The 13,547-nt window shown below is 37.9% G+C and overlaps 2 protein-coding genes across 2 annotated transcripts in view; both read left to right on the forward strand.

Moving 5' to 3' along the window:
• The window catches only part of POLK (polymerase (DNA directed) kappa), an 81,316-nt gene extending 75,689 nt beyond the window's left edge, over positions 1–5,627 (forward strand). Inside the window, exons 12-15 of the mRNA XM_010847600.1 lie at positions 354–525; positions 2,248–3,201; positions 3,754–3,796; positions 4,030–5,627. Coding sequence (XP_010845902.1) covers positions 354–525; positions 2,248–3,201; positions 3,754–3,796; positions 4,030–4,114 — 1,254 coding nt within the window. The 3' untranslated portion in view covers positions 4,115–5,627. The remainder of the gene's footprint in view (positions 1–353; positions 526–2,247; positions 3,202–3,753; positions 3,797–4,029) is intronic.
• Positions 5,628–8,454: 2,827 nt separating this feature from the next.
• Positions 8,455–13,547, forward strand: part of ANKDD1B (ankyrin repeat and death domain containing 1B) — a 73,403-nt gene continuing 68,310 nt past the window's right edge. The window contains 1 exon segment of the mRNA XM_010847637.1: positions 8,455–8,464. Within this exon segment, the coding sequence (XP_010845939.1) occupies positions 8,455–8,464 (10 nt within the window).

Genomic DNA, 13,547 nt, shown 5'->3' on the forward strand with positions numbered 1-13,547 from the left:
AGAAAATAGAGACTTCCAGTATACCCAGTTTCCCTCATTATTAACATCTTATATTATCATAGTGTACATTTCTACAGTACAGAATAAAGTTAACAGAAATGACCAGTTAACTTTGCCCTTTATATAAAAGTCTTTCATAAAAGATCAGTTGGGGAGGAAAATGGGATTTTTAGATTACTTATGGATTTTACTTATTCTTTATGACTATATTCATTACCGTGTTTTGTAAATAATTGATTATATGTCCATACTCTCTGTACATAAGAGACCTTTCTGAATTTTTCTAACATGTAAAAAACTTTTTTTCTAGAAGTTAAAGAGCTATATAAAATAATATATTCTGTTTGTTACAGGGTAGAACTGTTACCATTAAGCTAAAGAATGTGAATTTTGAAGTAAAAACTCGTGCCTCTACAGTTTCAACTGTTGTTTCAACTGCAGAAGAAATATTTGTTATAGCTAAAGAACTGCTAAGAACAGAAATTGATGCTGATTTTCCACAACCCTTGAGATTAAGACTTATGGGTATAACTTTTACTGTTTTTCCTTAAAATCTGCAAGACATTTCCTGAGAGTCAATTTGAAAAATAGTCTCACCTCCATTTTATTTCTTGAACCCATTCAGGGAGTTGTTATTTCTTCTACTTTCATTTTTCTTGATACTTAGAACCTGATACACGTGAAGCCATGATCACTAGTTTAATTCCTGTAAGAATCAGTTAGAGTCATTCTTTTCCTTCAATACTTACTGAAATCCTTGGGGTTAGGCATTTTTCAAAATTTTGAACTTCAGATTTTAGAAAGCAAATTCAGTACATGTTGAGTATATTGTGTAATACTCTTTTGGGATCTGAGGCAGCACTTTATGATCAAACATTTTATTATTTCTGTAGCAAAACAAAAAATATTCACACTGAGTTGTAAAGACTCTAAATAGCTTCACATCAATCTTGTCATCAGTTAACCATTTGTTGCTGACAATTTTCAGAGCTTTTAGATTTCGGAATTACAGATAAAGGATTGTGGCACTATAAAACCACATTTCTAGCCATCATGGGGTAAAAAAGACAAACAAACCACGTTTCCAAAGTGAACAAGTGAGAGAATGTTTGCACTCAGATGCCAACTTTACTGCTTGGGGGTCGTCAGCCATACTTTCACATGTGAAAGATAGCACACGTGGAAGTCAATTTGAATATAGTACGTTAACTAAAAGAGCTAGAGTAGATGTTAATAGCAGCTTTATTTATAATTCCCAAAACTTGGAAGCAACCAAGATGTCTTCCGATAGTAGGTAAATGGAAATTGTGGTACATCCAGACAACAGAATATTATTCAGCACAGAAAAGAAGTGATCTATTGGGATAGAGGATGGGGGAGAAGAAAGGAAAGGAAATGAGCTGTCAAATGATGAAAAGACATGGAGGAAACTTAGATGTATATTTTTAACTTAAAGAACCAATGTGAAAACACTACAATACTGTATGATTCCAATACAGAAATGCTGGATAAAGCAAAATGGTAGAGATCTGAAAAGATCAATGGTTGTCAAGGGTGGGGGGAGGGAGGAATAGGCAGAGCACAGAGGATTTCTAGGGCAGAGAAACTATTCTGTATGATGCTATAATGGTAGACACATGTCCTTATACCTTTGTTAAAATCCAGACTGTGCAACACCAAGAGTGAGCCGTGATGCAAACTGTGGACTATGAATAACAATGTCATGTCAGTGTAGGTTCATTGGTGGTAACAGCTGTTCCACTCTGGCGAAGGATGTTGATCGTGGAGGAGTTTGTGCATGTGTGGTCGCAGGGTATATATGAGAACTCTCTGTACTTTCTACTCAGCTTTGCTGAGAATCTAAAATTATTCTAAAAAATAGAGCCTATTGCAAAAAAGGAGCTAAAGAATCAATGCAATTGGCTCCAATTAGTTACTCGGTATTTAATGGTATCGTGAGTCAGATATTAATGGAAAGACCTATATATATAGGTCTTTCCATTAATGCTAACTCCAATAGATACTTACTATTTAGTATACCCAGCATTATGAAGAGAGTAAATTTCTGTTCATAATACCACCTTTGGGAAAGCATCTAATTCAGAGAATATGCAGTGTTGCTTATTATTTTTGGCTAAACAGGCTTTTTAATAAGTGTCACAATACTGTTACGCAAAATGTCTATGCTTTACAGTTGAGTTGTTTTGTTGAATTGGAAATGGATTAATTCTGGTTGGTTTAATTTAGGGGTGCGGCTCTCTGGTTTTCCCAATGAGGAGGAGAAGAAACACCAACAAAGGAGCATTATTGGCTTCTTACAGCCTGGAAACCAAGCCCTTTCAGCCACCGGGTGTATATTAGAGAAAACTGACAAAGATCAGTTTCTAAAACCTGCACAAATGTCTCATAAGAAGAGTTTCTTTGATAAAAAACGATCTGAAAGGAAAGCGAGCCCCCAAGACACATTTACATGTGAAACCGTAAATAAACAAAGTTTGCAAACATCACAGTCATTCCAGGTTTTAAACAAGAAGATGAGTGAGAATTTAGAAACAGAGGAGAAATCACATAGCTGTCAGACATTTACCTGTCCTGTCTGCTTTAGGGAGCAAGGAAGCGTCAGTCTGGAAGCCTTTAATAAACATGTAGATGCATGTCTTGATGGACCTTCCATCAGTGGAAACTCCAAAGTGTCCTCGTGTTCACACGCTTCCTCTACAGAAGTAAACAAGAAAGAAAATGTATGTGATTCTGTCTCTCTCTGTGAGAAGCAGGGTTATGAAACCCACCAGAAGAATACAGAGATCACGTCAGTAGATCCTATAGAGCTGGTAGAGACTACCGGTAAACCATCAAATACAGAAGATACAAGTGCTTTAAGTAATAAGCCCAGTGAAGAGGAATGTTCTGGTCTTTCAAGCAAATTATTTAATATGGATCCTCAGAATTCTTGTACTGTTTCATTGGAAAATGAAGATGTTGGGTCATTAAGAAGGCAAGAATCCCCCCAACCTAATTTATATGAAGTAATCAGTGACCAAGTTCTAGTTTGTCCTGTTTGTAACCTAGAACAAAAGACTTCAGATCTTACCCTATTCAATGTGCATGTAGATGTTTGCTTAAATAAAGGCATTATCCAGGAACTGAGAAAGGATAAGATTAATCCATGTAACCAACCCAAAGAAAGCGCCAAAAGTACTGGTGAGTTTATGGGTTTTTTTTAAAGAGCTTGATTTTCTAGGAATGCTTTATTAAAATTCAGATTGCTATTAAATCTAAAACATATACCTTTAAAGGGATAGTTTGTGTATGTTGCCACTTAGGAAAATGTTAGTTACCTTACCATAGGCTAGAATTAGCTGAAGCCATTAGATTTGAAATTTGGGGAAATCTTTGGTTTAGGCTTGCCTTAGCACAGAGTGAACTTAAAGATTTAGGGAACTGAGTGATCTGATCCAAAAAGAAACTCCTTTAGAGAACGTTTGCCAAGGCACAGTGGTAAATTAACTGTAATTATATGGCCAGAAAGCCTCTTTAACTTGTTTTCTGGTAGTTCTGACTCTGACCCAGCTTCCAAATTAGCTGCAATACTAATGAAATAAGTAAATTACAAAGAAATTATTTGTAAATTCAAACTATGTAATCCTAAAGAGATTTTTATTATCTTTAATCAGTTAACTTTAACTCTTTAAATCTTTAGAAACCGTTTTTACTATTTCATGTTATTCATTATCCATTATCTTCCCTCTAAAGATAACTCAGGCAAAGCGCAGAAGACTGGAAACAAAACAAAAAGGTATGGCTAATTTGAGTTTTAATAAAGCTAGCCATGAAATTGTTATATCTTGAGGCCTGATTTTTAGGAAATGTTAAAATTTGCTTTTATAAATCAATAGTAAAAGTTTTAAAATCACTTATTTGCATAAGCAATTTTAAAAATCTCTCCATGCGTTTAATTTTGTGCTTTTCTTTTGTTGTTATTGTTTTTCTTCGTGTGTATTATTAATCACATGTTCTGTTTTATTCCAGGCCAGGATTGATGACAAAGTACTCAGCATCAAAGAAAACAAAACCAAACAATCCCAGACACACTCTTGATGTATTTTTTAAATGAATGTTGAACATTTTATCAATTTTTGATTGAAACTTGTTATTTTATAATAACTGAATGTATTCTTCCCTGTTTCAAGCTTACAGATTCATTTAGTGAAAAGCAAGTACAGTAATCCCTTTGTATAAATTTGGAATATATACTAATTTACTTCTGTATACTTCTTTTGATAACAATGAGAATTTCACTTTCAGTTATACTTCAGTTAGATAATTCTGTTAGAAATAATTTTCAAATGAAAAGTTGGGAATGAGATCAGGAAGTGATTTCTTTATTATGTTTTATAGTGAATATAAAAACATATTTATAAGGGCTTTCAGAGGTTCAGATAAAACTATCAGAGCATAAGAATTTTTAGCACTTAACCACTTTGTTGGCACTGGATGCTCTGCTTGATCTTAGTATCTTCTACAACTTTGAATAATTATTTTTAGCTCCTAGTATCTTCAGATACCTCATGAGAATTCGTTACTAGTATTTATCATAAGTTCTATGAAGAGTATTGGCTTAGCAGAGTTAGCCTGCATGCTTTTGTTACCTTCAGGAAAATAATATCACAGTGTTATTTTCTGTGTTAAAAGAACTTTTGTTTAAAATATGATTATTCATTTTATTTTTTTAATTTAAAATTTCTTTGTCCAATGAATAAGCACTTATTCACTTTAAAAAATATTTAAGATTCAAGGTCATTATTTTCTTATCTAAGACTTTTAAATGGCAATATTTCATTTCTTGGCAGTTGTATTTGTACTTTACACAGATCTGTAAAAAAAAAGAATAAATTGTACACTATTTTTATCATGATCTTCTAGAGAAGAATGTGCAATTCAAAAGATTAATGTGTTTTAAAACACCTCATTTATCTTAGTTCTATTTCTATCATGTTTTTATTAATATTCGTGAAAGAAGACAGCTTAACAATTGTTAGCTTAAGTAGTTGCTCCAAATGCTTTCATGGTATCAAGAGTTTTTATGAAAAACAAAACAATTATTTAATAGAAACATGCAAATGGGACCCATTGTCTGTTACTGCTTTAAGGAACTGAATCTTTTATTCTCATATTTTTGTTTCTTCTTTTCATATTTTATAGCTCATTACCTAATTGTATAAGGACATAATGTTTTAGGAATAGTGTAAATTAGGATCTCACACAACCTTTGGCCAAAGTGGTAATTTGACTTTAAATAACGAGATAGTTTAAAATTAGGCTTAGTGTTTATTAGAATACCAATTTCATGCCTAATATTATTACATGCTATGATGAATATCTAGTTATAGAACTGCGATTCTTGATTATGTGATTTGCTTACATTAATTCTCTACAAAATTAAGTTCAATGAAGCACTGATGTAATGTATTGAAAAGTAAATAACACCATATTCTTTTCTATTTTGTTTCAAGTTTATTTTTATTGATTTTTCAACATTAGAGTAAATACTAAATTATTTTCATTTAGATTATTCATTTAATGAAATGCTATCATTTAGTAATATTTAATAAAAATTTAAAATGAAACTTTAAATGTTTAATTTTTTAGCAATAGAAATGCTTTCCTTACTTTTCCACTCTTTTCCTACCTCTGTTATTTTCAGTCTTATTTTCTTTGCCCAGAATTTTTTCCACATCCTTTTCTGTTTTATCTAATAATCCAACTCATTTTATTATAATTTTATTTGGGGGACATTAAAAAAACACAGCAAAACCACAAAGAATAAGCACCTATAATCTTACCTATGTGGAGGGTGACAATATAGCGAGCCACTTGGGAGAACACATTTGCAACACATATAATTTACAGAATACTAGTATCCAGAATGTATATAATCCAGAATACACAAATGATTCCTGTGAATCAGTAAGAAAAAGACAACCAATAGAAATTTGGTCAAAAGCCTTAAAGTGGCACTTTACACAGAAATCCAGGTGTCCAAGAAACATGAAAACATCCTCAGCCATTTTAGTAATGGGAAAAAAACCTCAAAGAGATATTATAACACCTCTCCCAGATTCATAAGAATGAAAAGATCTAATGATATTGTTTTGGTGATGATGTGGAGCAATATGAACTCCTTAAAAAAAAAAAAAGGAAAGAAATTTAATTTAATTCTTTATATGGCTGTGCCGGGTCTTAGTTGCAGCACTCAGGATCTCAACCTTCATTGCAGCACATGGAATCTGTATTTGCTGCAAGCGGCATGTAGGATCTAGTTCCCTGACCCGAAAGGGAACCCAGGCCCGCTGTGTTAGGAGCTCGGAGTCTTAGCCACTGGACCACCAGGGAAGTCCCTATGAACTCTTACTTTGAAAACAACCTCTTTGGAAAACAGTCGGCCCTTTAGCAACTCTGAAGATGTGTATACTCGATGTGTAACTGGACTCCTGTATATATGCTGGTTATCTTCCATTTGCCCTCCTGACTTATTCTGTGCCCTTCATTCTGCGCTATGTCCAATGAGGCATCATGGCAGCAAGAAGCCACTGCAGAAGGTTTCAAGGAAAAACGATGAGGTTGGGTATTTATTCTCTCATATAGCTTTCTGATAATGATTCTCTCATATATTTTTCACTTTCATGCACTGGAGAAGGAAATGGCAACCCACTCCAGTGTTCTTGCCTGGAGAATCCCAGGGACGGGGGAGCCTGGTAGGCTGCCGTCTATGGGGTCGCACAGAGTCGGACATGACTGAAGCGACTTAGCAGGAGAAGTAGCAGCATAGCTTTCTGAAGCTGGTTAAGCCCCTTGAACAAAGGTCACAACCTCTTCATATGTCATTCTCTGCTCTCTCCCTCTCCAGGCTCTGACAATCCCTTTCTTACCCTCACCCTTTCACCCTACAAGGTGGCAATAGAGTCTTGCCCTTATTAGCCCTCAGGTGCTGCCCTATCTTTTGTGCTTTCCTCACACCCTGCCCAGGTGGCGCTCGTGGTAAAGAACCCGCCTGCCAATGCAGAGAAATAAGAGATGCAGTTGGATCCCTGGGTTGGGAAGACCCCCTGGAGGAGGGCATGGCAACCCACTCTGGTATTCTTGCCTGGAGAGTCCCATGGACAGAGGAGCCATGGGGTCACAAAGAGTCTGATAGGACTGAAGCAACTTAGCACAACACACACAAGCTGCCCACGCTTTTGTAAATGGTCCCCTTTTAAAAACTCATCTCAAAATACAAGGTTTTTTTCTTTTTTTCCCTGCCAGGACCATAACTGATACAATGTCTTGGGGTAACTATTGAACATGTTTTTAGGAAGCATTTGCAAGGTTACACATAGCAGCACTGCAATAACCAAAAAATATGGAAATAAGCCTAATAGTCAACATTGGTAGAAAGGCTAAATTCTACCATTGCATTTTCATGTATATTCAAACAATAGAATTCTACACATTAGTGAAAATGAAAGAACAGGTAATCAGAAGGTGGGTGGACATCACAAACGTAATGTGCAGCAACAGAAGCAAGTCATAGAAGGATGCCGTCAGCAAGATTCCAGGCATGTAGTTAAAAACAGTGTATAGCGCTTTAAGAATGTATTCATATAAGTCAAATTATAAAGAGAACTAGGTACATTATTGTCCCCGAGATAGAATAATGACTTTCTGTGGGGAGAAAAGGGGATGTGATTGAGCAATGCACGTGGAGCTGCTGAAACGCTGTCAGCGCTCTCTTGTCTTAGGTGGTGACTGTGGGTGTTTACTTCTAAAATATTATTTAAATTGTACATATATATTTTATACACTCTTGTTCATAAATGACCTATATCACAAGTTTTTAAAAAAATGTCAGAAACTTCTTTCTTTATTGAGGTGAAATTTTCCTCCATCTCTGCAGGTATTTGCCTCGATCAAGAAAAGGTACATTTCTCTCTGCTAGGACTGTGCTGAACACAGCAAGAAAGAGCCATCCCTTGTCAACATTTTCACTTTTTCTCCTAACATTTCCCCCAATGCTATAGCCACAGCAGCATTTGGTCTACTCTCCAGTGTCAAATTGTCAAAGTTGGCCAAATATTTTATCATCTCCAAACAAATCACCATCTTTCCAGCCTATGATATGCTTCCCCGTTCCTCAAAGTCCCTCCTTTAAACACTAAGTCAGTTCTGTATACTGGGTTTTATTTCAGCACCCTACTTTTTAGCATCACTTCAGAATTTCATTTCAGCTGTGAGTTATAGAAACCCAATCTGTCTCTTAAAAAAATCAGTTCTAGTTTTCCCATGAAACATGAATTTCATTGGTTAGCATTAGCTCAGTAGTTCAAAGATGGGTTCACAGTCTAATTTTCTTGGCCTCACATGGCCAGCTTCTGGTCACAAAATGGGTGGGCTTTTCCATGTCCAGCCTTACACATGAGTTCAGGTAGGAAGACAAGGAAGTGAAAAGGATAAAAGGGCAATGATAAAGGACTCCCACTTTAAGGAGCTTTCCTGGAAGCCCTACGTAACAATTTCCACTCCATCTCATTGGCCAAACTGTCACATGGCTTCCTCATACTAAAGGGAACCTGGAAATGTAATTTTTAGCAAGACACATTGCTGCTGCTGCTGCTGCCAAGTCACTTCAGTCGTGTCCGACTCTGTGCAACCCCATAGACGGCAGCCCACCAGGCTCCCCCGTCCCTGGGATTCTCCAGGCAAGAACACTGAAGTTGGTTGCCATTTCCTTCTCCAATGCATGAAAGTGAAAAGTGAAAGTCAAGTCGCTCAGTCGTGTCGGACTGCAGCCCACCAGGCTCCTCAGTCCATGGGATTGTCCAGGCAAGAGTATTGGAGTGAGGTGCCATTGCTACATCCAAATGAAAGCAGGTTCTGTTAGTAAACTGTGTCTCACCTATAAAAAACTATATAAATCATACCATTTAGTGGTGAAATTTTAGAAGCTCTTCTTAAGAATAACACAAGGGTATCTGTTGTTTTGCTGCAGTCAATTCAATAAATAAGATGAATTAAAAACTGGAAATAAAAATAAAACTCTATGTCAGATGTGTTTGTATTTTTTAAAATCTACATTTAATAAAGGAGTTCAAGGTTATGGCTACAATATCAATGTACAAAATCAGGAGCATTCCTATACAACAAAATAGCAAATTAGGACATGTAGTAAATATAATCTCTTTCATGATAATCATCTATAAGGGACCTATAGGGTCTGGGGAGGTAGGGAGGTGGTGTCATCTATCAGAATTTGTTGAGTACTTTAAAACTGCCAAGTATTACTGAAGGACAAACAGTATGTCTGAGTAAATTAAAGAGTGATCCTAGTCAGGAAGAATAGCTATTTTATTTATTTTTTTTTATTTTTAGTTTTTTTTAGAATAGCTATTTTAAAGATAACTGCTGCTACTGCTGCTGCTAAGTCGCTTCAGTCGTGTCCGACTCTGTGCGACCCCATAGACGGCAGCCCACCAGCCTCCCCCGTCCCTGGGATTCTCCAGGCAAGAACACTGGAGTGGGCTGCCATTTCCTTCTCCAATGCATGAAAGTGAAAAGGGAAAGTGAAGTCGCTCAGTCGTGTCGACCCTCAGCGACCCCATGGACTGCAGCCTTCCAGGCTATTCTCCCCTAATTCTGTAAGTTCAGTAAAACTCAAAACTTCTCATGTTTTTTCTTGGAAGTTGTTAAGTAGGTCCTAAATTTTATATGGAAGAGCAAAGGCCCAAGAATAACAAGGTAGAACGACAGCCCTAGTACATGTCAACATTTATTAAAAAGCTGTTGTAATTAATACCACATACTAATAGAGTAGTACTGCTACGACTAAATTGGAAAGACTGATGCGGAAGCTGAAGCGCCAATATTTTGGCCAATTGATGCGAAGAGCTGACTCATTGGAAAAGACCCTGATGTTGGGAAAGATTGAGGGCAGGAGGAGAAGGGGGTGGCAGAGGATGAGATGGTTAGATAGCATCACTGACTCCATGGACATGAGCTTGAGCAAACTCCAGGGGACAGCGAAGGACGGGGAAGCCTGATGTGCATGGAGTTGCAAAGAGTTGGACACAACTTGGTGACTTAACAACAGCAACAATAGAGTAGTATTGGCATGGATATATACATTTTAGACAACTCAGTACAAAAAGTATCTGCTATTTAATGAACCGTGCCTGAGGTGCTGCTGTCCATGTGGTTGCAAAGAGTCAGACACAACTTAGCGACTGAACAAACAAACTGTGCCTGAACTCTGACCTTCCGACTGATTGCTCGGCTTTTCCTGCTCTAAACCATTTTGTGCAATTATTGCACATTAGCCACAAATGACGTTTTCATAATGTCACCATTATGTTAGACACAAAAGATGTCAAAATCTCTCAGCTCTGTCCAGGATCAGCGGGAGTTGAGAAGAAAGAATTTTCAGCATATGATAATTTCTGTGGTGCAAACGGGCTTCCCTGGTGGCTCGGCGATAAAGAAAACACCTGCAGTGCAGGAGACACTGGTTCGATCCCTGGGTCAGGAAGATCCCCTGGGGAGGAGAACATGGCAACCCACTCCAGTATTCTTGCCTGGAGAATCTCATGGACAGAGGAGCCTGGCAGGCATAGAGTTGGACACGACTGAAGTGACTGAGCACGCATGCATGTGCAAATACCATGACAGATTTCAAGCTATTGACATGATGTCAATCAGTTCACAAAATTCCTAAAAATTTAACAATCGGCTTTTGGTTGCCAGTACAAATGAGCTCCTACAAATCACTGTCCCTGGCGCACACTAAACTCAGGTTTGACGTTCAAGGACACTGAAGTCACACAGCATAGCTTGTAGTTTCCTCAATAAGCCAAGCTGCTTCTCCCTTCTGGTTTAATGTCAGTTGCTCCCTCTGTCCAGAATGTGCTTCCTGAATGCCCCTTTGCCCTCTGCATACACAGTAAACATACATGACCATTCATCAAAAGACAATTAGCCCAAGGATCACCATTCAGCCCAGGGACCACTTTCAGGAAATGGTCCCTGCGCTCTAGGAAAACTGATCAGTCACTCCTTTGTGCCCCTGTTTCTGAAATGTTCTTTGCTGTGACTTTGCTGTGGTCTCTCTGTACTGGATTGTAGGCTGCTAGAGATGCTGTCTTTCTCTGATCTCTGAACACTAAGCATGAAGTACAAAGCCTGGCACTTAGCAGACGTTAACTATTATTTGTTGACATATAAATGAATAAATAATATTTGTCCAAAGACTGATGTCTATTACTATCTTACCATATTTTCTTTGGAAAGACAGGGTGATGGCTGACATAGATGGCTGCACTCAAGCTGGGTCATAGGGATGGACATTCCAGGAACAGAGAACTGCACTTCTTCCCCTTTATTGGGTAGTGGCTTGTTTTAGAAATGGTTTATTACTCTGTTCTTTCAAGGTAGCTTGGAAATATTTGGTAAAAGGCTCAAATTATGACCATTAACTTGGGGCTTTAAAAAAATGCTTTTTGAGGAAATTTCTCATTTTGAAAAGTGTATCTGGTGCTGATTTTTTTCCCCCATTTTGAAAAACAATTATATGTTAGAGCATCCCCGGTGCTGGTAGGATGTCCGTGAACTTCACAGAGAGGTGGTGTTTATACCCCTGGAGCAAAAACTGGGTTTTTTTGTTGGATCATTAAGGGATAATCACCTTTGCTTTGTAATACACAGTTGAATTACCAGTGTTCAAGAAAAACTCAAGTGATATTATAAGGAGTATTGAAAACATGATCACATTTATTAAATCATAATATTGGACTGTTCCCCTTACAAGTGTGAGGTAATTTATTTTCTAAAATTGTTGCTATCTACAGAAGGCTCAGGGAGACAGAAGATAATTCAGAGGCAAATAGTTTTCACCCTTTCCATCTAATCGCAGTCTCTTAAGTTTGTCATTATTGCAAACTCATATATACCTACGTGTACATATGCATAGATGTACATACACCACATGAATATGTGTTTTGGGGGACTTTGTTTTGGGGGACTCCAAAATCACTGCAGATGGTGACTGCAGCCATGAAAACGCTTGCTCCTTGGAAGAAAAGTTATGACCAACCTAGACAGCATATTAAAAAACAGAGACATTACTTTGCTGACAAAGGTCCGTCTAGTCAAGGCTATGGTTTTTCCAATAGTCATGTAAAGTTGTGACAGTTGGACTATAAAGAAAGCTGAGTGCTGAAGAATTGATGCTTCTGAACTGTGGTGTTAGAGAAGACTCTTGAGAGTCCCTTGGACTGCAAGGAGATCCAACCAGTCCATCCTAAAGGAAATCAGTCGTGCATATTCATTGGAAGGACTGATGTTGAAGCTGAAACTCCAATACTTTGGTCAACTGTTGCGAAGAACTGACTCATTGGAAAAGACTTTGATGCTGGGAGGGATTGGGGGCAGGAAGAAGGGGACGACAGAGGATGAGATGGTTGGATGGCATCACCGACTCAATGGACATGAGTTTGGGTAAACTCCGGGAGCTGGTGATGGACAGGGAGGCCTGGAGTGCTGCAGTCCATGGGGTCGCAGAGTTGGTGACCACTGAGTGACTGAACTGAACTGATATCTGCTAAACACACACACATGACCTCTGCCAAACCTATATCTGTTATTAATTCTGTCACCCCTTGTAACACCACTTCTCTTTATTCCTTTTGTCAAGTCTTCAACAGCTGCCTAATCTTTGGTCTTCCAATTTATGTCTCAGCTTTCACCAGTTTCTTTCCTTTCACTAAACCACAGACAATGCTTTCCTAACATCACTCTTATTTCTGTGTGTGTGTGTGTGTGTGTGTGTGTGTGTGTGTGTGAACAAGAGGTGGGTCAGTTCTGGGGTCAAATCTAGTTCTGTTTTATGAGGCTTTTTTTTCACTCTCAGAATATGCTAAACTTTGAAACTCCTAATTCAAGCACACTGTGTTTATGTATAGTAGGGATTCAGTGGCGATATCCTGGCTGTTCACTATTCTACATTTCTTCCTTATTATTCAAATTTTAGCTAGGCATACGATTGCCCAGCATAGTTTACTATATTTCATTAATTCTTTACTTTCTAAGCCACTACAGTCCATGGGGTCGCTAGGAGTTGGACACCACTGAGCCGCTAACACTTTCACTTTCAAGAAAGAAAGAATACCCAAGATGGGGAGGCCAGTAGGTTACCACTGCAGTTAAAATGGGATACCAAGGTTTTCCATTTTCAAAGAGGGAACTGAGTCGTACCTTATTCAAAAGAAAATTCTGGAAGCCCATTTAGAATTGATTCAATACTGAAGATCCAGTACTGTTGGTTTTATAAAGCTAACCTCGACAACTCCGAATTGTATTCTATTCAGTTCAGTTCAGTCGCTCAGTCGTGTCCGACTCCTTGTGACCCCATGGACTGCAGCATTCCAGGCTTCCCTGTCCTTCACCAACTCCTGGAGCTTGCTCAAACTCATGTCCATTGACTCGGTGATGCCATCCAACCATCTCATCGTCTGTCCTCC

Source organism: Bison bison, unplaced genomic scaffold, assembly GCF_000754665.1.
Source record: "Bison bison bison isolate TAMUID 2011002044 unplaced genomic scaffold, Bison_UMD1.0 scf7180017864252, whole genome shotgun sequence".
Taxonomy (NCBI): Eukaryota; Metazoa; Chordata; class Mammalia; order Artiodactyla; family Bovidae; genus Bison; species Bison bison.